Source organism: Rissa tridactyla, chromosome 2, assembly GCF_028500815.1.
Source record: "Rissa tridactyla isolate bRisTri1 chromosome 2, bRisTri1.patW.cur.20221130, whole genome shotgun sequence".
Lineage (NCBI taxonomy): Eukaryota > Metazoa > Chordata > Aves > Charadriiformes > Laridae > Rissa > Rissa tridactyla.
In genome coordinates, this window is record NC_071467.1 from 112,936,389 (window position 1) to 112,958,723 (window position 22,335).

At 41.5% G+C, this 22,335-nt stretch overlaps 1 protein-coding gene across 7 annotated transcripts in view; it reads left to right on the top strand.

Annotated features, from left to right (window-relative positions):
* AMPH (amphiphysin) overlaps positions 1 to 17,630 on the top strand; it is a 125,252-nt gene extending 107,622 nt beyond the window's left edge. For 5 of the 7 annotated variants that reach the window (XM_054193239.1, XM_054193241.1, XM_054193243.1 and 2 more), the window contains 5 exons: positions 5,979 to 6,035; positions 10,118 to 10,267; positions 11,580 to 11,846; positions 13,619 to 13,720; positions 16,465 to 17,630. In XM_054193239.1, the coding sequence (XP_054049214.1) occupies positions 5,979 to 6,035; positions 10,118 to 10,267; positions 11,580 to 11,846; positions 13,619 to 13,720; positions 16,465 to 16,572 (684 nt within the window). In that variant the 3' untranslated portion in view covers positions 16,573 to 17,630. The remainder of the gene's footprint in view (positions 1 to 5,978; positions 6,036 to 10,117; positions 10,268 to 11,579; positions 11,847 to 13,618; positions 13,721 to 16,464) is intronic. The other 2 variants (XM_054193240.1, XM_054193245.1) reach the window with 1 other exon arrangement.
* Positions 17,631 to 22,335: the final 4,705 nt, after the last annotated feature.

Below are 22,335 nucleotides of genomic sequence, written 5' to 3' on the forward strand. Positions count from 1 at the left end.
CACTCAATATCACTAAAACTAAGAGGTGGTCTGAGATGCTAGGTGTGGGGTTTTTCTGCTGACCAGCATCCCTTTTTATAACAGGTGAATACCCTTACAAAAAGTGTACCTTTTTAACCAACTGAGGTTCCTCTTCTACATACTACTCTCGGAAGGTCTTGGCAGAGGGTGACACCCACAGGCTAGGAAACCCAGGAGGAAAAATGCATCTCTTTTTGTAGGCTGGCAGTTTTCCTGCTTTCCTCGAGACAATAACATGTTCAAAGTCTCTCGAGAGTGTTTGTCACTGTTAGAATATGCAGATTACTACTGAAAAAATGGCCAGGAAAAGGCAGTTTTTTGTGGGTTGGTTTCCTCTGCCACGGAAGCCAGTGGAAGCTGTATAGCTGCGCTTTTTGACCATCAAGCGCCCTAAATGTTCCCAGAAGAGCAAGGTTCAGCTTGCTGAACTGCTCTTGGCCTTGGGTGAGTCCCTGTGTATCTTCATCTGCTAAGCAGGGAGGATGATACCCAATTCATCATAAAATTAGGTGGCTTTCAGTAAGCATTTGATACACTGCCACATGGGAAGCAATAGTAAGGTGATGTAGATGCAAATTAGCTGAAGAAAGTGGAAGTAGCTGGCACCTATAGATGTGGCAGCACAGAGCATGGACAGAAGACTTACCAGATACGCAGCCACTGTAGCGTCTCGTGGATCTGCCTCTGAAGATGATCTTGTTTAACATTTTTATTAAAAAGTGGCTCAGACACTACAAGCCTAATGGTGACATTTATCGATGACTCCCGGTTGGGTATTGTCGTTAACTTAGGGGGACAGCATTAGGCCCACTAGCTCTACCCGCCAAGGACAGGCCAGTTATCTGCTGGTGGTGTTAGACCCATGCAAAAGCCACAGGTGATACTAAGCAAACTGTATTCAGCAGAAAGAAGGAAGTACCAGTGTTGGTGTGCAAGGCTCTGGAGTACAACCGTAATTTATTTAAGACCTTCTTAAAGGTGAATTGATGAGTTTGCCTGGGTGGTTCCAGCTGTCTGTACCGTGGGATTAAAAAGTGGTATCCAGCCCAAATGATACAAAGAGGCAGGCTGAACTTTAGCTGTAGCACCTGCCTCATTCATTCTTCCCTTGCTCCCATCTTCCTAAGAGAGGAAAAATAATTTATTGTGGAAGGGGAGCAGAGGTGGGTGGGCTGTTCTGAAGGACTTTGGGGGAAACAAGGTGAAGCCGGTCTCCATCCAGCCCTTCCTGTTCTCTGTGGACTCCGAGCAGCATTGCAGCTATGGAGGGAAGCAGTCCTGGTGTGTTCTCCAGAACTGTTTAGGGTTTAATTCTGATTACAGTTGCATGAATTTTGAATATTTGTTTCTTTTTTTTTTTTTTTATTCACTTTTGGTCAGTTCCATGTACACACTGGAGCGAGTGACTTCAGGATCATCCCTTTTTCCAAAACCACGACATAAGCGAATGAAGAAAAGCCCCATGGTCTGCGGAGACCAGGCTCTCCCCCTCCTTTGTGTTTCTTTTCAGCTGATAAAAATCACAGTAATAACTTGTCAACTCTATAGTAAGGCAAAGAATGAAATTTCCTGTCTGAGGCACGTTGTTTTGTCAAACTCTTGTCCAGAATGCCTCACACCTAGTCGGAGTAAATTTGGTAGTTTTGAATATAGAAGGAGGGAAGGCGGAGAGAGGAGTGATGGAAAATCCGTCATTGGTCTGGAGCTCTCCTCTTCCCATGAGTGAAGGGCAGGGAATAATGTGGAAGGACAGATATTCATGAAACTGAAAAGGTTTCTAGATGGTTTTATTTTGATTATCTGTAAGGATTTAATGAAGAAAAAAACATTGTAAAAGAAGCTCCCCATTTTTCTAAAAGGAAGCCAGCTCCTCTTTGCCTCGCACTAAGGCAAAGCCAATGGTCTGAAGCCTCTTGCATGTCTTAAGCGCTAATTAAACGACAGCCTGTGGCTGCAGCACCACGCATCCGGTCACCGGCTGGCGAGACCTTTTCAGATGATCCATTTTGCTGCCTGACTGTCCACGAGGAGTTCTGGGTCCACGGTCTGTCGGCAGCTGCTCTAGCCAAGGCACACGACTGCAGAGCTTTTGGGAGAGGGGCAGAGAGAAACCCTCTGAAGAGCCAGGCAATTTAAGAGCAATCCGTGAGGAAGATCATAGGCATTAAATAGAAGTTAAACAGTTTTGATTAGGTTTGTGCTGGGGTTTATGTTGCTTTTTGAATATGAAGTTATCCTTGCTAATTTGGGAAAATAAGCTAAAAGTGTTTACTTTAAAAATGTCCAAATTGGAGTCATTCTACATTTGGCTCTAAGGGGTTGTTATTTCAGGAAGGGCTTTCCAGGTCTTGCAAAGAAGAGTTTTTAAAATTAGGATTAATGACAAATATGATCAAAGCTAAGGAGAAGTACACTGAGTTGCAAAAGATGAAAACATGTCATTTCTCAACAGGAGTTCTGCATTCGTTTGCTTTATGAGTGACAGTTTACTTTAAAAGTGGAGTTGTAAAATATTGATAGATACTTTCTTATTGGGAATCTTTTATCGAGTTTAGTAACTTCCAGTTTGGAGTGACAGCCGCTCATCAATTAGATTTTTCTGTGTTAAGTTTCCTGTCACGTCCCCTTAATCCAGAAAATTTATGGCATGCATTCTTCATTGTCGGAGTTTCGCAGTAGATTTTCTGGTAGGGTTTTCATTTAAATCAGGGAGAGAATGGTCCAGGGGACAGGGTACCACTTGCCGCTCAGGGAGTTTTGGATTGAGTTACTTGTTGTTCTGTCGTCTGCCTGAGCAAGATTGCCAAGACTTCATTACACGAGCTCGTCAGAATTGCTGCCTGGGATCTCAGTATGTACTTTTGTCTTGATCCTTCAGGTCTCAAATGCCATAGAACAAATAAAGTTTTTATTAGTAGCTGTCAACAGTTGATCCTTTTTGGGGAGGGGATAAAATGTTTGGTAGTTAAAGGGACAGAATGACCATATGCACCAACAGAAGTGAAGTTAACCATGGTAAAAAGTCCTTGCATGGACTTCTGCACACCGAAACAGTTGTTTCCCTATTTCCATAGTATTCCCAAAGACAGCTGTAAAATCCAAGGGATACAGGCTAAATGATTTAATCCATTAACCGCTGATTTCTTTTCTTTTTCAAATAACACTTACTACCCCTCTCACCACATCAATTTTTCACATTCAAACAAAGATGACATGAGAGCATTGTAATAAAGTGAAAGCTTATGAAATCATGTTAATTCCCTTTCTTCTTCTCCTGCATGCGAGACATAGCGCTTGGAGTTGAGAGCGCTGCTCAGAGAGCTTTTTGACTTCCGTTACGCTCATTAGTTTGAAAAGAGCTTTTCAGTGCTTTGGGTCTGATGCCTGCCTGGACTCTTGATGTTCTCCCATTAAAGCAGTCAGGCACTCAGCTAAATACTGTGGTTTTCAAAGCTGTGTATATGCGTATATGAAACCACCTCCTGATAAGCTTTTTGCAGACACTGAGCAAGTACAGCAGAGGCCAGGAAACAGCCTTCGGCTTTGAGGGTATCTAATTATGGTTGAATTCTGCTGTAGGTACAATTCTCGGCGCCCAAATGTCAGAGCATGTCATTTGGGAGAGCAATACAATGGTTAGATACAGAAGACCGGTCAAATGTGTCCAAATTCTGAGTGCGCAGCTACGTGCAGGTGCAGTTGGAGCATGAGGCCGTTAAAAATATATGGCTCTTGTATACAGGAGAGAACTGATGTAGAATAGTGTCATGCTGTTGAAGTCTGCAAAAGCATATTTTTTTGTGTTTATGGAACCAGAGCGTTACTTTGCTCAGATGTTATTTCAGTTATCTTTTTTACTAGGCTTTCATGCCCTAAAAATGGGATGGTTCATGCTGCTGTGCCTCTCTTCTCAAACCCCACCATCCACAAAATCCCAATTTCCAGCTATTCAAAAAAGCAAAAGCAAAATGCTGCTAATTTGACTAGTGCACAATAGTCAAATTAGCTTTGGGAAGTCCCAAGCTTTGGGAAGCTAGAGGAGCTCTCCTTACTTTCCCCTTTTTTACCAAAACTGTGCTTTCAGTTAGTCTGGAAAACAGTCCTCATTTAAATATATGTCTATGTATATATTAGTTTCTTCTGCAAAGAGGGCCAAAGCTGGGCTGATGGGATTCTTACTGGAGAATATTAGCAGGGTATTATTAGGAGAAGGGCAGAGGCTGGCGCGTTCCTGACTATAAAGTGCAGGATGGTGCCCATTTCTAAAGGCAAACTGACTTGTAAATACAGCTGATGGCAGAAATTCAGCAATTTTTTATCGTAAAAGTAGGGAAGGCATCTATCTACTGACTTGCAGTTGGACATAAAGCTTTTATGGGCAATAGAAACATTTGTGTACCTCTCTTCTGTAAAAAAAAGAAAGTGAGATTTCTGTGGGTGGCTGTGTGCCTGTGTGCATCGGTAGAGTAAGAAATAATTATATATTGCCATTGATGTTTGTTTTTTCTATTTAAGACCCTCTACATTCTCAAACTTACTATAAAATTGAGGACTCCATGGCGGAAGCTTGGCAGCTTCAAAAAAAAAAGAAGAATTAATCATAAAAAAAAAAAGGTTATATAACACTGTAATTTTAACAGGATAAAGCTGTGAGAAGTTTCTATGGTAACATCACTGTCAGCAGCTGCCTTGCCTTGGCATCTGGACATGTTTGGGGCTTATGAGGTGACTGCAGGCAATACTAGAAGATTAGATTAGAAACAACATGAGTAATATGAAGTTTGGCTACAACTCAGCATCTTTTTATTAAAAAAGAAACATGCAGCCTTTTCAGCGGAAACTTGTAGAAATTTTGGAGTGACAGTTGTGGGCGTGTGAAGGCAGTTAGCTGGAGCCTGAGTACTTGAGATCTCCTCATTTCTGATTGCTAAAGCAGACGGTCCAATCTACCATGCCGTCACGGAGGTTTGCAGAACTCGTCTTCACCCTTACAGCTCTGTTGAAAAATCTGACCTAGCTGTGTTTGCAAAGCAGCCTCAAAATTTAGTCACAAAGTGGATTTCCGTAGTGGAGCTTTGCTTTGCTTTTCCTCAGCAGAGCGTCTTTAGAAATAGCCCCTCAGGGAACCAAACTTGAACAGAAAAAAAGCACTTCCAACTGTTCCAAATCAGGCCTGAATTTTAGCGATTTTGACCGTTGACCTTCTGTAGGTCCTAGTGTTAGATAGCATCTGTGCCATAAAAAGTACTCTTGGGAGGAGCCCATTACCGTTCAGTGCATTTGATCCCCTGACCACCTAAATGGGTGTCAGATTTAGAAAACCACTGACACGTGTCTAATTTTCTAAAAGTCAGGCACCTGCTGCAGGTACCACTGAATATGGACCTAGAGAAAGGTGATTCTGCAAAAAAAATTACAAACTTTGTGACCCACGTCTTTTGAACAGCCCCTTTAAATGAGTTGCAGTCCAACGTGGGTGGAAGAAGAAAGTGTTTTAGAAAGTTTATCTTGAAATTCTAGTGAGTTGCAGGGGTAGCAGCAGGTTATAATGGGAACAGTTTGCGTCTTGGGTGGGAGAATTTTGAGCTTGCTGGAAACCACAAGGTCAGCAGTGTTGTGGGTTGTTGCTTACTAAAAAATCCTTCAAAGTTGGTGCTATTATGAGAATACTGATAATAAAGGTAAATACATTTGTCCTTAGCACTTACAGTGTGATGATGATGACATATGTAAAAGGTTTTATTTGTTGGTTTTCAGCCTATAACTACTTTTATTTCAGATTATATGTGTCAGCAAGAATCTTTCTGCTTGCTATATACAATCCCATTTAGTTCCAGCCATTCATTTCATTGCATCCCATACATGCCGTGCTTCCATTAAGCTTGATTAATACCGATTTCTCTGCAGCCATTGCCTCAGCACAAGTAAGGTGATAACCATATTTCCTCTTTATACAGGACAGTGTCGAGGCAGGGGATAAGGAGACAACTGGAGTTGCTGAGAAAGAAAGTGAGGTACATACGAACAGCCTCAAGAGTGCGGTTGTGCTTTAATGTCTTCAAGAGAATCATGGCAAAAAAATCTATTTGTCATTTGCATGTCATCAATATGCAGGCTGATATGATGCAACCGTGACCTAGTTGCGGTATCTATTCTAACACTGCAGAGATATATCTATATCTGTGGTATATATTCTAACACCAGAGCACCTCCCATTCAATGCAGGACCTGCCTTAGAGACTGCCTGTTGCAGCAGTAGAGAGTGATAAATATCTCAGGGCAGCAAACAAAGCAGCTCCATGGTAGAAGGAGGTATAATGCTGTTTCTATTGACATTTGGAAGTACATTGCATAGATTCCCAGTAGCTTTTACACTTTCCGTAAATTTGTTTGCCTAGCCTTCCTCCGGACATCTTTATAAAAAGAAAAAAACTTCGATTAAACATTTATTTTTCCTAGCACGATATGCCCTGAACTAAAACAGATATTTGAGAATAATCATGTTACGAGCTTGTTTGCTAAAGCACAAATCCAACATCAAGTTAGATACAGTTAAAATCAAATTACAAAGCAACTGTGAAAAGCTCAATGACATACTTAAAGCTGTGCATGTGTGGACTTGAATGATTGTATTTTGCTTATATTTCTTCAGAGGTGGTAAAACTACTGACCCTGGATCCTTCTATACTAACATGAAACTATAATGGGTTCAAACATGCACAGAGAGCAGCACAAGAGGAATGGCTACTTATTAAATGCAGAGATAGAAGTAGGGACTGAGAAAGAGATTTTAATCCTAGTTATTAATCACTTAGGATTTGTATCTCGAGGTGCTGACAACCTCCTTTTTTCTTTGTTATCATTGTGGTGCCGCAACGTATACAAAAATATCATGAACTGGTCTCCATTCACTCTGGTTTCCGAAGATGGTAAGTCCATCTGTCCAAGCTTGGGTTGTTACCCTGCTGTAAAACAGCATTAGCTCTGCTAGAGTCGAGGATATATCTGTGGCTCCAGGGTATCCCAGTGTCACTGGGAAGCAAGTTTGGGGCTCGATGGTGCTGGACTCCTCACCAGCGCTGCCACATCCACGTAGAAATGAGTGGAATTACACTAGTAAGGAAGTACAGGATGGGAGTGGTAGATCAAGCCCAGCTTGGTGCTGACTCAGTGCAAGAGAGTGCTGCGTTGCTTCTCTGGCGTTGGCTGGTCACTCCCAGCAAGTCTGGTCCAAGACGAAACATGCAAGAAATTCCTCGCTATCCTGTGAGCACCAAGGCTAAGTCTTTGAAATCTTTCCTCTTTTTTCTAACGCTACTTGTCCTTATGAAGTTGAGGTCTCTTACGTGGTGAGTTTGACCCTGTGTTCTGTTTAAAATAGCAGTACTACTGTATGCAGAAGAGATGCCATAAGAGATCAAGCTATTTGCTAAGCTGATATCTGGCCTCCAGGGGAGGGTGGTCCCTTTGACACTGTAACTTGCATAACAAATTCTTCAGTGCTACCCAAAAAGTCTTCCAAGACTTCGTAAGCAATTGATGTATTCCCTAAAGCACGATGATTAGTTCCTCTTGACATTATATTAGCTAGCTTAGCTGCAATTATAACCAACTGTCATAAAAATTACCCAGTTCCTTTCTAAATCCAGCCATGGGGACAGATCTTCAGCTCTGGAAAACTGGCATGGCTCAGAGAGCTCTTCTGGCAGACCCCCAGCAGCAGGCTTGGTAGCCCTCCTTGTCCTCTCCTTGGGCTCGTTCTTGCTGCTGACAAATCTGCGGCATTATGACAGCCATGTTAATGAGAGGAGAGTGCAACCGTGTGAATCGGCGGCATCCTGGGTATAGAAGCATTCACTTCTGCTGCAATTAAAACAGTCAAGTGGTTCTTCTATTACAGCCCTCGTTATCCTGGATGACCCTTTCTTTGTCCCCTCTGTGGCTGGTATAATGGGACAACTGTCCGAGTTTCAATAATACTGCTAAGAGAGAGCTAATTTGGAATACTATTAGACTGTCTATTATTATTGATGACCTATGGAAAAGAGGTTTGTAGGACTGATTTTCAGTGTGAAGTAAGGTAATACGGCTAACTATATCTGCAAGTATGTGGTTCACCATAGCTGGGTATGAATCCAGTGGGATGAGCCTCCCTCTTTTTTTTTTTTTTTTCCTTCATTAATTAAATATATCTGAGGCTGATAGTGAGGTTCATTCTGTGCTACCTCACATGCGTTTTTGTAAAAGCTTTTTTTAATCATCTAGCTCACATTGGTTTTGTACTCTAAGACACCAGAACGAATGGTTATGCAATTGTGAGCTGCGGTATACATTCAGTGACTCATGGCTACAGGCTGAGAGAGCGTCACCCTTTCACTGCAGGGCATTTGAGAGCCGATTCATGTAAATTAGGATTCTCCTCCTTAGTGAAATAAAATGGGCTATACAAATCCAATAAAGAGAATAGACGTGTTGATCCTAATCACAACAGACAAAAAGATCAATTTCTGCAGTGTGCCGTTAGACGCACGTGGTGTAAAATCAATCTGATATGCACGCTGTTCCCCCTTTTTCTACTAGCCTCTTCCAGGGCTTTTACACTCATCATTTATTTGGATATCTTCTTGGGTCAAGGCTGCTAAAATTTGTAATACTATGAGTGACAGGCTTGCATGCTTTACAAGTCACAGGAGAAGATGTCAACATCTGTCCATGTCTTTTGATGTTTTAATGATACGGCATCCTTCATCAGCAGGATTTTCAATTTAAACTAAAGTTTCTCCAGTGATTTCTATAAAATCCCATAGTATTTTCTGCTTTCAAGGACTCCAGAAGAACTTCTTTATCGCATCAGTTAATAGCAGTGAATAGGAGTAGTGTTGAATATTAGGTATTGCTAAAAAACAATGCCTGAAGAGTGGCCATGAACAATTGCAGGTAGTTCAAGTTGAGTTCAGGTAGTTGAATTAGCCTCATCCATGGAGGAAAGATCAAACTGAGGAAACAAAGAGCCTGGAGATCAGAGGTAGCTCTGCTAACTGCAGCTTGACATTGGTACCTAGAAAACAATTTTTTTCTTCAGTGTTTTTACTTTATCCTGGTGCTGTCTGCCATACGTTAAAAATTCCATGTTGAAGTTAATTGGATTAACAGAATGAGTTTTGTCGTTTACCTTCCACCCTCCAACCCTTAAGATAAATTCACTGTAAGTACATACCCAATATGCTACTGTAAGCATATACCAGTATATACCAATACGAATGTCAGAGTGATACATAAATTGCAACAACAGTCTCTGCTGGATGAAAGATTCAACATTGATCTATAGGCGGGTACTTTTCTATCCACCTTTCAAGAACTGGAACAAAACATGCCTTAACTTTTCAGCATGGACTGATCACAAATAGTTCAGTCCTGTCCAGGCTGAATGGGCTTTTATGTATGTTTCTTTTTTTTATACTGACCTAGCTATAGATCTTTACGGTTATATTTTTTTCTGATAACAGATGGAATCTGAAGATTTCTGACCTTTATCCAGCTGTAGGATGTATTTGCTTCTACTGATATAGCCCAATTTGCCATTCTCTCTATTAGAAAGGAGTCTGTAATTAAGGCAATATTTTTGAAGCCAGCCCAGGTCTAGAGGTAGGTGACAGTAGCTGGAGAAGGCTTGGGGCCTCTTCCTGAGAACAGACTCCACTAGCAGGGTCCTGTGGACCCCTGAACAGCTTGCAAGCTCCTCCTCCTCAGCAGAAACCTGTGGTGAATTTCTTCCACAATGCAGCGTGAATGCAAGAGGAGTTAAAAATACTAGAGCTTTGGCAAACTGTTACTCCACCAGTAACACCTGAGGACTCTACTAAGCAGTGCCTACTGAGGTTTTATGAATGTCTTTCTCCCACCAGTTAATCAGGTTCCCTGTACAAGCTTGCCCCTGGTGCTGCTCTCACCCGCAAATCTGGAGAAACCCCAATGAAACCAAGGCCATGGGTTGGCACCACCCAGGGAGGTCGCAGAGCAGAGGCTGGTCCATGGTCTCTCTGGCAGATATCCAGAACCCGTAACCTGAAAGGTCCCTCCCTCCTGTTGTTTGTAGGTGGTACCTGTCACCGAGGCAGCTGCGGCAGCAGAAGATGGTGCGGCTGTGGCAGCAGGAGCTGGTGACGGCGCTGCTACCGCTGAGCAGGAGGGTGTTGCTGAAGCTGGCAAAGCTCAGGGAGAAGAAAAGGAGGCTGATGTTTCTCAGGTAACTCACGTCGGTGCACAGGAGAATGTGTTAGGGGAATTGGGACAGATTCAGCAGCCTGAGAGAGGCAAGGCTGCTGCAGCTCCGTGCTCCCAGGTCCAACCAGTAGCAAGACTGAGACTCTCCTGGGATAGCCCTGGGAGGGGGACACACAGGGTGTCTATTCTTCTGAGTCCTTAGTTTGGGTTGTGCCTGCCTTTGTGCCCCTGTGCTCCCTTGGGCTTCTGGAGATGGGACTTGATGGGCAGATGGCTCCTGTGATGGGCCAGGGAGCAGCATGGGCAGGGTGTTGGGTGTTGTTTGGGCTCCCCCTCCTGCTGTTGTCTCTGGGCTCCTCTGTGGAGACAAGCTTTATCATAGAACCTAACAGGGCTTTCTGGAGAAATAGGCAGAGAAAGTAATGCATTTTTCCTGTATCATGGCACCATGTCCTATCCAATAGCATTAATTTGTTTTATGTAAACCATGGTGGTCAAGCTATGCATCTGCATCTGGCCTGCTGCCTTTTCTTCTGCAGCCTCTGAGGAGCTGGGGAACAGGTACTAGAGCAAACCCTGCAGCTGGGCAGCCAGTTGCCACCTCCTGTCATTGCACATTGTCCTTCTTCTGTGCTCCAGAACAGGATGGTTTGTCAGGGGATCAGTGAAAATGTTCTTTTCAGGGTGGATGCTCCGACGAGCTTCATTAAATGCTTTTTGTCCTAGGCTTTGTTATTGGTCAGATGCTACCTACTTAGCCTTTTTGCTTTCTCTGCTTCCAGTTACATTGCTGTAAATCAGGATAAATCCCCTCAATCAGTCAAAGAAATAGGTCATGTTTCCTTCTTTCTTCACCTTTATGTCACCATTATCCTGCTGACCGGAACTCCCAAAGAAATATAGGACAGTGACTCCTGGAAGTTGTGGCTTTACTCAAACCCACCCAAAGTTAAGAGCAGGGTGGAGGAGAAAGGTCTGTTAATTTTCATGCACATTAAAAATGAAACCCAAACTACCTGCAGAGCATTTTTATTATTTACTGCAATGGTTTGTGGTAATATAGAAAGTAGACTTAGGAGGACTAAGGGGAATGGGGAAAACAGGGAAGGGATTACTCCTTCACATTCTTGCACAAGTACTGCTTTCTGTCTTAATGTAAGAATCCACTATGGAGAAGAAAGAAATCCCCAATCCCCATTCTCCCCAATCCCCATATTGCACATATGCCCTGTGCAATGAACAAACAATTGTGCTTTCCTGCTTGAAGTAAAGCACTAAATACTCTCATGGTGCTGTTGTGTTGTTTTGTGGTTTGGTTTTTTTTTTTTTCCCAGGACAAGGTCAGCAGCATCCCTTCAGTAGTAATACAGCCAGCATCAAACAATGAGGGGGAGGGAGAAGAACATGAAGTCGTCATGAACGAGTCCAAAGATGCTGCAGCCGAGATGGGCACTCAGGGCACTGACACTTCTCCCAGTGAAACTTCCCAAGTTGGAGGCGAGCAGAAACCCGCTGAAGAAATCCAGGCTGCACCTTCTCAAGATCAGCCTGTTCCAGCAGAAGACACAGCTTCTGTGATGCCACCTGGCTTTCTCTTTAAGGTCTGCTTCTTCATTCTTCTTTTAGACACCCTTTCAGATCTAGCTTCTGCGGATGTGTCTGTCCGTCAGGTAGCGCGATGATTTCTGGAGGCCAAACGATGCTTACTTAGCTTAACAGCCAGCTACACACATACACACAAACACAACTTTAACATTCCGTTGTTGCTTCATGCATGAAGTCTGAGAAGGTAAGTTTTCTGCACGCCGTTGTTGCTGTGCGAATCCTTATGTAGCTGTAAGACTCACTGAAGCACAAGAACCCCTTCATCTCACCAAATTACTACTGCAAATTAGCATATTGAGGAAAACTGCACTGCCACAGAGTTAGTCAGCAATGCGGTATGATATATGCTAACAATATATCTGATATACCAACAATATATTTGATCTTCAAGGCTCCTTCCAACCCAAACCATGCTATGATTCTATGAATATTAAAAAATGGCATTTTTCTGGCCTGAAAATTTATAATGGGAGTTTTGGTTCTGTTGAAACCCATGGGACTTCTACAATTCACGCTAATGAAGCTAAAATGTCATTCTCTGACTTTAGTAATATTACAGTTATGAACTGTTAGGGTAATCAAACAGAAAAGTTTAATGAGGCGTAAGAGAAATTCTCTACTTGGCTGGCAAGACCCATAGGGTTTCCTGGTTCACAAGGTTCTTTGATGATGCTTCTCACTTCAGAATCACTGAGCAGCAGAAAAGCTCCTTGAGGATGGATGAACTTTACGTGCTTCCTATTATAATTTGCATAGTTCAGACTAATTAGTCCCATAGCACCCCATAACTATGTCATTCTTCTTGGGCTATTCTTATTGCTCAATATTTTCCGCAAACCTTGAGAACAGTACTGCGCAGCTATGACTCAGACATGCTGACATAGTTCATCTCTTGTTTTTCATCACATTCTCTTGGGTCAGGCATAAATAAGGAGAAGAAGAATCTATGCCTGCCATCTGGTTCTTGATGCCATTTTCTTTCATTATTGCAGTTACCACGGAACTGGCTGTGCCTTGAGGAAATTAGAATAGCATATCTCTTAAGGAGGTAGAACCATTTAGTTAAAATGGCCTGTACACAATGACATGCTGATCCTGACAATGTTTTAATAATCACCCCTTTGACAGACAGATATTTTTTGCATACCCATCTGCCAGTACATGGGAGCTCTTTTCAGGGCAAACATGAAGTAGGGTTCCCATTACCCACCTCTTTGATCACCTGTTGAAATGGGTGCTCTGTGTCCCATTCAAATTTCTGTGGATGGTTACAGCAAGAATGATATCCAGTGGCCACAACAAGAGAATGAGAGTCTGAAATACCAGTTCTTGTGAGTCTTTCCAATTCTGTTTTCAAAATCCTGCCACCCCTCTCTCAGATCTAGAAATATTGATAGTGGGGAATGAAAACAAGTTCCTTACACAGAAGGAATAAGGGCGGCAGGACTTGTCTGAGAGGCAGGACTTGTGGGGTGTTGCAGTATCATCTGTCCTTGAGATGTTGTGACCTTGGGAAAGGATCTTAGGTTTCCTTTGGTAGTCTCAGGAAGACTTACTTAAGCTGTTCCTGCTTCCAAGGATGTGAACAGAAAACTTTGACATGAATCAGTGTCATCATTAACGATTTGAATGTACCTTCCTATAGCCATATGTTTGCATAAAGGCAGTGCATTACTCTTTAATTTGCAATAAAGATTTAACAGAGAATTTTGTTGTGAAAATGTCTGCATTTAGATCATGTCTACATGTATGGTGTTATTTTCTTCAGGTTGAAGTTCTACACGATTTCGAGGCAGCTAACAGTGATGAGCTTAATTTAAAACGAGGAGATATTGTACTAGTAATTCCTTCTGAGACCACGGCTGATCAGGTAAAAACACCTGGCTCTTTCTTTTGTTGACACTTGTCTTTGTCTCAGTTTTTTTTCTCACAAATTATAATTAATGGGAATGTGTATCTAAAATGTCATTACTGTTAAGAAAACACAAAAATTTTAATTTTGTCTTAGTACTTGGTTTCATTTGAGACTAAATGGCATGGTTGGCTACAGCTGAAGTCCCAGATATACGCTACTAGCAGGATTCAACCTCAGCATATTTTCTAGGGCTTTTTTATGCTATTTTGTAGTGGATTTTGTACAGGCACACATGCATACAAAGACTTAATATGGAAGATGACTTACAAATTGTACATTATGTTGCTGTGTATCATCTTGCCTTAATATTGCAGTAGAATTGATTACATGGTCCCTAGATGTTCTGAGCTTTTACACGTGGATTTGGAGAAATAATACAAATTCACCCCCAGAGAGCACTGAGACTGCACACGAATTGTGCTGTCCATAGCCGAAATGTATGGAGGTGCCGCTATGTGCGCTGCCTGCCTCTAAAGCGAACTCTGCCCTCTGGAAGCCTAAACCTGAATTATAGAATGGTTTAATTTCATTTAAGACATTTCATTTTTGTTTTAGCAATGTGTTTCAGGTGAATTTTTGAATTCTTTCATTCCATGTCTTAAATTGAATTGCAGCGAAGTAAATTGATTTTTGGCCGCTGCTTTAAAAGAGAAGACCGTACTGTACACTGTTAGCACTAGCCGCTCCATGGGCATCTGCCAGTGATGGCGGTGAAAAGTCTTCCGTTGATTTAGGGGTTGAGAGATGGGGGGGCTGGATCCTGCCTAGTGAGACAGCTGAAAGCACTGCCCTGAATGAAGACTGTTTCTTAAAATAAGTCTAAATATCAACATCCTAAACACTTAGGAGTGCTGGGGACTGTATTTGAAATTGTTTCGATGGTTGATGCTGTCCAAAAGTATGTAATAACCAGTGTTCATCATCTCAGCTGAGCTTTCTTTTAATACAAGAGAAAAGTAATTGCTTTTTGTGGGTTTTTTTTGTTGTTTTGGTTTTTTTTTTTTTTTTAATTTCAGAATAAAAGATTTTTCTTTCAACAGGGCACTTTGCTTTTTTTATGGCGATAGTTTCTGTTATCCTCACTCAAATTATGCTGCATTGTATCTCATGGGCAGTTCAAGTAATTTCATTATCAGTATATGCAGAATAGGACACTGCTGAAAGGATAGCAAAATCTGCTCTGTCTTCAGTCTGTTTTTCTTAGGATGTTATGTGTTAAATATGCTCAATCTTCACTTGGTGAATGAATGAAGTATATTCTTCTCGTGGTGTGCATCGAAATTCCATTAGCATTAATTAGAGTAAATTGTGTGCAATGATGGAGAAAATAAACCTTTATGTATTCCTGTTTCTGAAATCATTCTGGTCATATCTTTATTACTCAGTACATATTTGCCCTTCATGTTTAACATCACCATAAAGCTTAATCTTTTTATCTTTTGCCAGGTACTTTGTTGATTTATATAGAGTATTTTTATCTTTGTTATTCTTTATTCTCCTTCAAAATTGGTCTGTCTAAAACCATAATTCTAATATAGCTGTTAACATCAGCCCGTGTTCCCCACTCAAAGCAAACCAGTCCCACCCAGGGGCTTCAATTTTCCCATTAGTCTTGAGTGGAAGTTATTATCCAGTAAAACTGCTCATTCCTTCGTACAGCCTACTCTGCCTGTGCTAGAAAGCTGTAGCTCCTCTTTCCTCTCAGATATTCCACATGCTTCAAAAACGTGTCCCCCGGTTACACGTACCCAGCCAATGCCATACTTAAGCTGTATCTGCTTTAGCGATGCTTATTTTGGGTCAGAGAGTGGTGGTGTACATGAAGATCCATTCAAATTACTCTATCTATTTGTGGATTCTCTGTGCAATAATAATATGGCAGCATGAGAAATTCCCTGTTCACCATGGCTTTGCTCTGGCTCCTTGTCTTAAAAGGAAGAAAGCACAGAGTTACTGAGTTAGTGAGATGAGAACAGGTTGATAGTTTTTAAAAATACTGAATTGATTTTATTCCAGGTAGAACTGATCACACTTAAGAGAACCCAGCCCTTTTCAATAAGAAAGCCTTCTTTTGATTGCTTGGACTGCTGGTGATTTGTGTGCAATTTTGCATCGCCAGGTTCTGGTTTAGGTTTCCAGGGGTTTTTGGAAAAATAATTGCATTTTACCTAACTTTGACTTTCCAGATATAGTAATTCCAGAGATTGCAAGAACTATTATTCCTTCTGACTGTTTATACCTGAATGAGAGAAAAGAACTCTCAGGGGAAAAAAATCAGATTGAAAACTATTTTTTTCACCCATCTGTGGTACTCTATAATGTTTCTGGCCCACTGCTATGCTCTTACTATGCAAGTGTGCCAATATTATTGTGGCAACTTTGAAGAAGTCTCAACAGAGATTTTCACAAGTGCAGATCTGGATTAATAGTGGATGACCTGGAAGACTGATTATCCCGTTTTGAGTTCAGCTGGGGGTTAGATGGGCTAAAAGCCATACAATATGCTCACAGTCCCTCGGTCTCACAAAATTGCGGTCTGGCAGAACAGAGAAAACGGTCTGTGCAAAATCAGAGGCTGCTTTTTAACCAAAAGACCAAATCTTTTAGCCATGTGACTCTGAAAGGTCTGCAGGTCTGAAGCTCGTAGCAAGGAAGCGGGGAGACCCGAAGTTTAAGAGACTCTGTCTTTTTCCTTACAGGAGGCTGGTTGGTTGACAGGCATCAAGGAATCCGAGTGGCTTCAGTACAGAGATGCAAACAGTTATAAAGGACTTTTCCCAGAGAACTTCACACGCCATCTGGAGTAGTTCTCCACTCAGGCAGGCGAATGTGGTACGAAGCTCAGTCAGTAGGTTTTTAACCTCTTTGAAACACAGGAGCCCACCTTTTTGTAGTTTAAGCTGTTAATGGTTTACAGACTGGTGCCAGACAAAGCTTGTTGAAACATATCAAAATGAGCATGAATGCAAACAGTTAAGCTAGCAATTTCTGAAGCAGTACGTGGAAAAAAAAAATCAAATAAAAAAGAAATGTCCTTATTTGTTCACACGTATGTGGCAACAGGTTTGTTTGTGCTTTGTCAGAGCTGTGGTGATCCTGTATTTGGTCCTTCCCCATGAAATCTGAAATTAGCCTCCTCAATACCAAAACCTTAACTTCTCTGCACTAAGTGTATTGTATTGAGTTGCACTGCAGAAGATTTAATTAGTTATCCTGTAGTAATGAGGTCAAACTATTATAAGTTTCATGTGTTTAAAAAAATAATTAACTGCTGCAACGTTTTTCAATGTTACTTTTGGACATACATAATATATATACACACAAGAACTTACATGTGTATATATAAGTGCATATGGATATATATGCATTTTCACGACTTCATCGTAGTTCTTTGACTGTGTAGTACCATCAGTACATGCATTGCTCTTTCACTGTCTGGCATTACAGGAAACGGTTTTGTTCCAAAGCAAAACTAGCTGCTCCATTGCCAAAACATGATACAGTATCTGTGTTCGTAATGTGAAATTTTCATTCTGAGATGATGAATAACATCTTGTTCAAAGCTGCTAAACCTCTGAGAAGGCATGGCTCGGTCTCTTCTTCCAGCTGCAGTAGTTACAATGAGATAGTCTGGATGGGGAGCTGTTATGATGCTAATCTATACTTTTTTATTTAATTGGCTGAATAAATTTAAAAAAAGAAACAGAACTAATCTCTGAAGAAGAAATAAACACAATATATTTTCACTATATGTATTTATGCAGCATACCTTCACAGGTCCTTTTAAAATAAGATATATAATGTATCCTGTATCAAAAAGTCATCTGTAACTTATGTTTTCCAGTGCTGTGTCATTAAAAATAAACCTTTGATCCAAAGAAGCTGTTTCATCTGTGGTGCTTTCGAAGTTTTGTAACACTGAAGTTCATATAGTTTATATGTTGTATTAGATAATCTAATCTTAATTTCTCTTTTTCCAAAGAAACACAACATAACAGGTGCACCATCTAAATGCTTGCTCTCAACCCTAGTCATGGCTGGAGCTCCAAAACGTCTGAACCCCAGCTCAGCACATCTCCTCGCTGCTCCCGCTGTTCCAGACACTGACTGCCAGCTAATATCTGTCCACACGCACCAAGGGAGCTTGTCTATGCTTGACCTTCACTCAGCTGAAGATTGCTACCTCTTAGTCATTTCTCACCTGTGTGGAAAGAAAGTTCTCCATGAATCTGCTATGTTGTGTTTGCTGATGCGTGGAAGCTGCAAATATTTAGGAACATCTATATTTTCCCAGCAATTCAGTTATTTTTCATGATATTTTGGTTGGGGGCTCATTTTGTGTGCAAATAGTGTCTGTTCCCGCTCTAATTTGTCAGATGTCAGTTGAAGAAACAAATTTTTTTGGTTACTCTGGAGGAGGAGGAAAGTTGTTTCCTTTCTGTTTTTCAGAATACAGTAACTTTCAAAAGCAAGTCTAATGATGTGTTTTCTGAAGAAGCTGAATTGCTCAACTGCGATAGCTGGGATTCTGGCTTTGAAATGCCACAGTGAGCAATCAGAGTCTGAGGAGGTTGCAGGAAAGCTCTTTAGGTTTCTGTTCATTCCTTGAATGGGTTTGTGTGGTCAGTAATGATCCAGGGCCAAGAATCTCACCAGGGAAACAACTTTCTTTTGGTTTTGGTGTGTTACAATAAATTCCAGACTCCGGTGCACCACTTTGAGGTAGTCACAATAACCTATTACACTTCATTTATGGTGAGACTCTGGTGACCTCCAGGCCACAGTTTCCTGCTTAACTACATCTCAACACTTGCATTTCAGTAATAGCTGCTCTACAGATCACTGGAACAGACCAGCACTGGATGATGGAGCCTCAGTTTCCCTGTGGACGCCATGTCACCACTTCTTTGACTGGGGCCTACAATCAGGTGAGACCATCATGCGTTGACGGCAGTAACTCTAAGGAAGCAGAGGACACTATGATCAACCCAAAAGCATTTCTTTACCCAGTGCTGATTGTGTGCAGTTACCATTATGCCCTCTTGGTGCTAAAAGTACCCCAGTCAAAGTCAACACCCTTGGTCTTGATTCCTTTAATGTCCCTGGTACTGGTCAATGTGGCATATCCACTGATAAGGGGTTTACAGCAGATGTGAGTAGTAGATAGGAAAGGTCTCTGGCCTACAGCAAAGAGCTTTCGTGGTTTCTTCTGACATGGTCTTCAGAAATAATTCTTGACTCTACTCTTCATTTCTTTCCACCTCAGTATAAAGGAAAGTATAATTTCAAAAACCATCAAATGTCCACGTCTCGCTGCAAGGACTGTCATTATTTGCTGTCAATAAGAAGACGTACTGACAATCTCCCAAAACCCATGCTGTTGCACATGATGCCTGTGTCATTTAAGTGCTGCAGGTTCCTGTGCTATTCCATGTGCTAACACGATAGATGTTAAAGGAAGGAAATTGATGAGTTAGCCAGAATGATAATTCTCCTAATTTTCCCTTCTGACAGAAGGAGTTAACTCATAGAAATGTATTTATCATTTTGGGTTAACAACTGTTTCTTGTATTCAATTTCTTCTTACTCTAGTTTCATTAGACAATCAGACTTCTCTCTCAGACGCTTTTATGTCTGCAGCTCCTGAGGTGAATAGTATAAAATAAGTGTATTTCTCTGTGATCTACAGAAGCTTATTCCAGGGCAAGCAAGGGAAATTTTTTCCAGCATGTATTGCTGTTACATACCAGTGATACCCTCCCCCCTGCTGGAGTTATATTAGCCCAGAATTATTTCTCCCTTTTCTTGTTTTTTTCTGATTAACACACCACATTGGACTTGGCAAATTACTGAATTTCATGCTTTTGGAGCGATTGTAAAACAATAACCCATCGTATCTTAGTTTCTCTAAAGACTTATTTATGCCTTAAGACAGCGCACACCTTGTACAGCAACTATCATTTCTAATTCTGCATAAAATAAACCCTTGAAAGATTTAGGGGCCCAATCTCCTGATCCCGCAGGCTGACTATGCATGGTGTGGCCTTGGAACTAGGACAAAATAACTGAAGATGGAGGAACATCTCATGTGAGTCAACAAATAAATTGTGTATTTGCAGCTCATCTATCTGGTTTACAGCCTTTCATGAATAATGAAAAATGCATAAGCAGAATGACACTTGTGTCCCCTTTTCTTCTCCTCCTCCTCCTCCTCCCCTCGCCTCACTCCACCTCTTGCAGACCTCGCAGCTGGGTGCATCTGTCCCTGCCACAAGAAGAGGGAGGGGAGGCTGGGGGGTATGGTCCTACTCAAATTGTGTGGCATTTGATTCCAAGATGCTCTGATTACTGATGCCCTAATGCCAGAACAACACGAAATAAATCATAGTCTCATTAAGCTCATGCTCTGAAACTTTATTGCTTGAAGGACAAACTCGGATTTTATGTTAGTTTTAAAAACAGATTTAAAAGATTTTTTTGTGTTTAAAATGATAAGGTGACAGTTGATGAAACACCACCTGATAAGCCAATCCCTGGTTACAGAAAGTAGTTAGTTCAATTAATTAGGCAAGGTCACATTTCTGAAAGCAGCTCAAAAGGGCGTGAAGGTGTTTTTCCAGCCAGCTGTAATCAGCAGTGTCACTGTTGGCGCTGATGTGCTCTCTGGTGGCGAGACGTTTGCTGCAGACGAGGGGAGCGCAATGGATTTGCAAGAGAGTCGGTGATGCTACGACACCCACTTTGCTTCTCTTTTAAACTCCAGCTCTTTCTGGAGTAAAGAAATGCTGTTTGATTAGGAAGATGAATTTTAGGAAGTGGCATGTTATCAGTGCAGGTTCAGAATTAGAGAATATGAAGTGGGCTGTGTTTTTGGACTCAGCATCTCTAGAGGTATAGATGACGTATGATGAGATAGTCACTTTTCAAAGATTCCTCTCTTAGGTCTTCAGTTCTGATGCTATCTTTGCGTGTACCGTTTCTCCAGCAGCATTTCAAACAGGTCTGTGTTTCTCTTGTGTGGATGTCTTCACTCTGACTTGTTTAATCAGCACAGAAGCATCGTATGAGTAAAACTGCAGCACTTTCCAAATGGCGTCTCCTGCAACTGACAGGAAGACCTCATAATTAATGTTAATTTGGCAAAGCTGAAATCACCCCAAAGGGAATTGTGCTGCATATTCAGATGCTTAATAGCACTTAAAGGAAACTTTAGTGAAAGAAAATACCCAGACAGTAATAGAAGTACCACCAAGTAATAGAAGTACCACTCTGTGCGTCTACAGGACTTCTGTCTGGCCACAGACACTCAATGCAATGCAGAGGATAACGAAGTAGCACGCAGCCACCAGAAATAGAGTCTTCAGGTGACAGAGGGACCCACATCTACTGAACAGGGTCAACAAATGCAAAAGTCCTATACGTTCTCCACCTGGTTTCAAAGGAGAAAACCGGCCGGGGTCTCTTTTGGTGCTATCAGAGCATAGGCTTTGGTGCAAGCCAGGCTAACCCCAGGTCACAAATAGTGCCTCTATATTTGCCTAGACATACTGCTTGTAGTACAAGTTATAATTGGACCAAGAACATCAAAACACTGGAAAGGTAAGTAGTTATATGTGTAAATTATTACATTTCCAAGGTACATGCTGCAAAGGAGAAGGCGAATGTACTCCAGGCTTCCTATACTTTGTTTATTTCAGGTAATTATTCATAAGAAAGCCAAATTGTCTATATAAGTTTTAAAATTTAAACACATTGAGCTGCAATGGAAGGAAGAATCTGTCTGTGTGTCAGTGAATGAAGAAAACGTAATCTTGAGGAATAAACTGTGCAGGTTAAGACAAAATTGCCAAATGAGAAGGTCATACAAAAGTCTCCCTCTCAGTGCCTAAAACCTGAGAGACACCATACCTGGCACAGTGCTGTGACTCCCAAGGTCTTGTCTTTCCAACAAAAGTGGAAATTTTCCATAGTCATTGGCAGGGACTAAAAATACTGTATTTTAAGGCTATAAGATATTTTACAGGAGAGGCTGTATAAATGCTGAGGATCTTTGGGTATCTCCCAGCCCAAGAAAGAACATCACACTGTTGTCCACCTAAAAAGTATTTATGAAAATAAAAGTGACCGATGCACAACTGTTTTGCTTAAAAATTTCAGAGGATTGTAGTAATTCTCAGCGTCCACCCATGCCTGTGGATGCTGTATAGCATCCACACAGCTGTGGAAAAAGGGCTTCTGAGGGTTTTGCTCCTTTATGTCCAGCAGAGGGTGGTAGATGCTAGAATTTACATCTGCCAAACTAGAGCTGTCATTTGGATCAATCTTCAGCTATGAGTTTGTTGCATTAGTATCTCTCGTTATCGGGCATTGGCTCATACCTGCAGACTCACGGGGAAAATCCAGTGCAATAACAGAGGCAAAAAACAGTTTTATGTATGCAGTAACTGGGTACTTCAACCTGCAGGCAAATGCGGATAGAAAAGTACATTAAGTCATTGCAGCAACGTACCCTTGCATCTTATACATATTAAAACTTGTGCTGTTTAGCAAACCAGAGTGGCTACTCATGG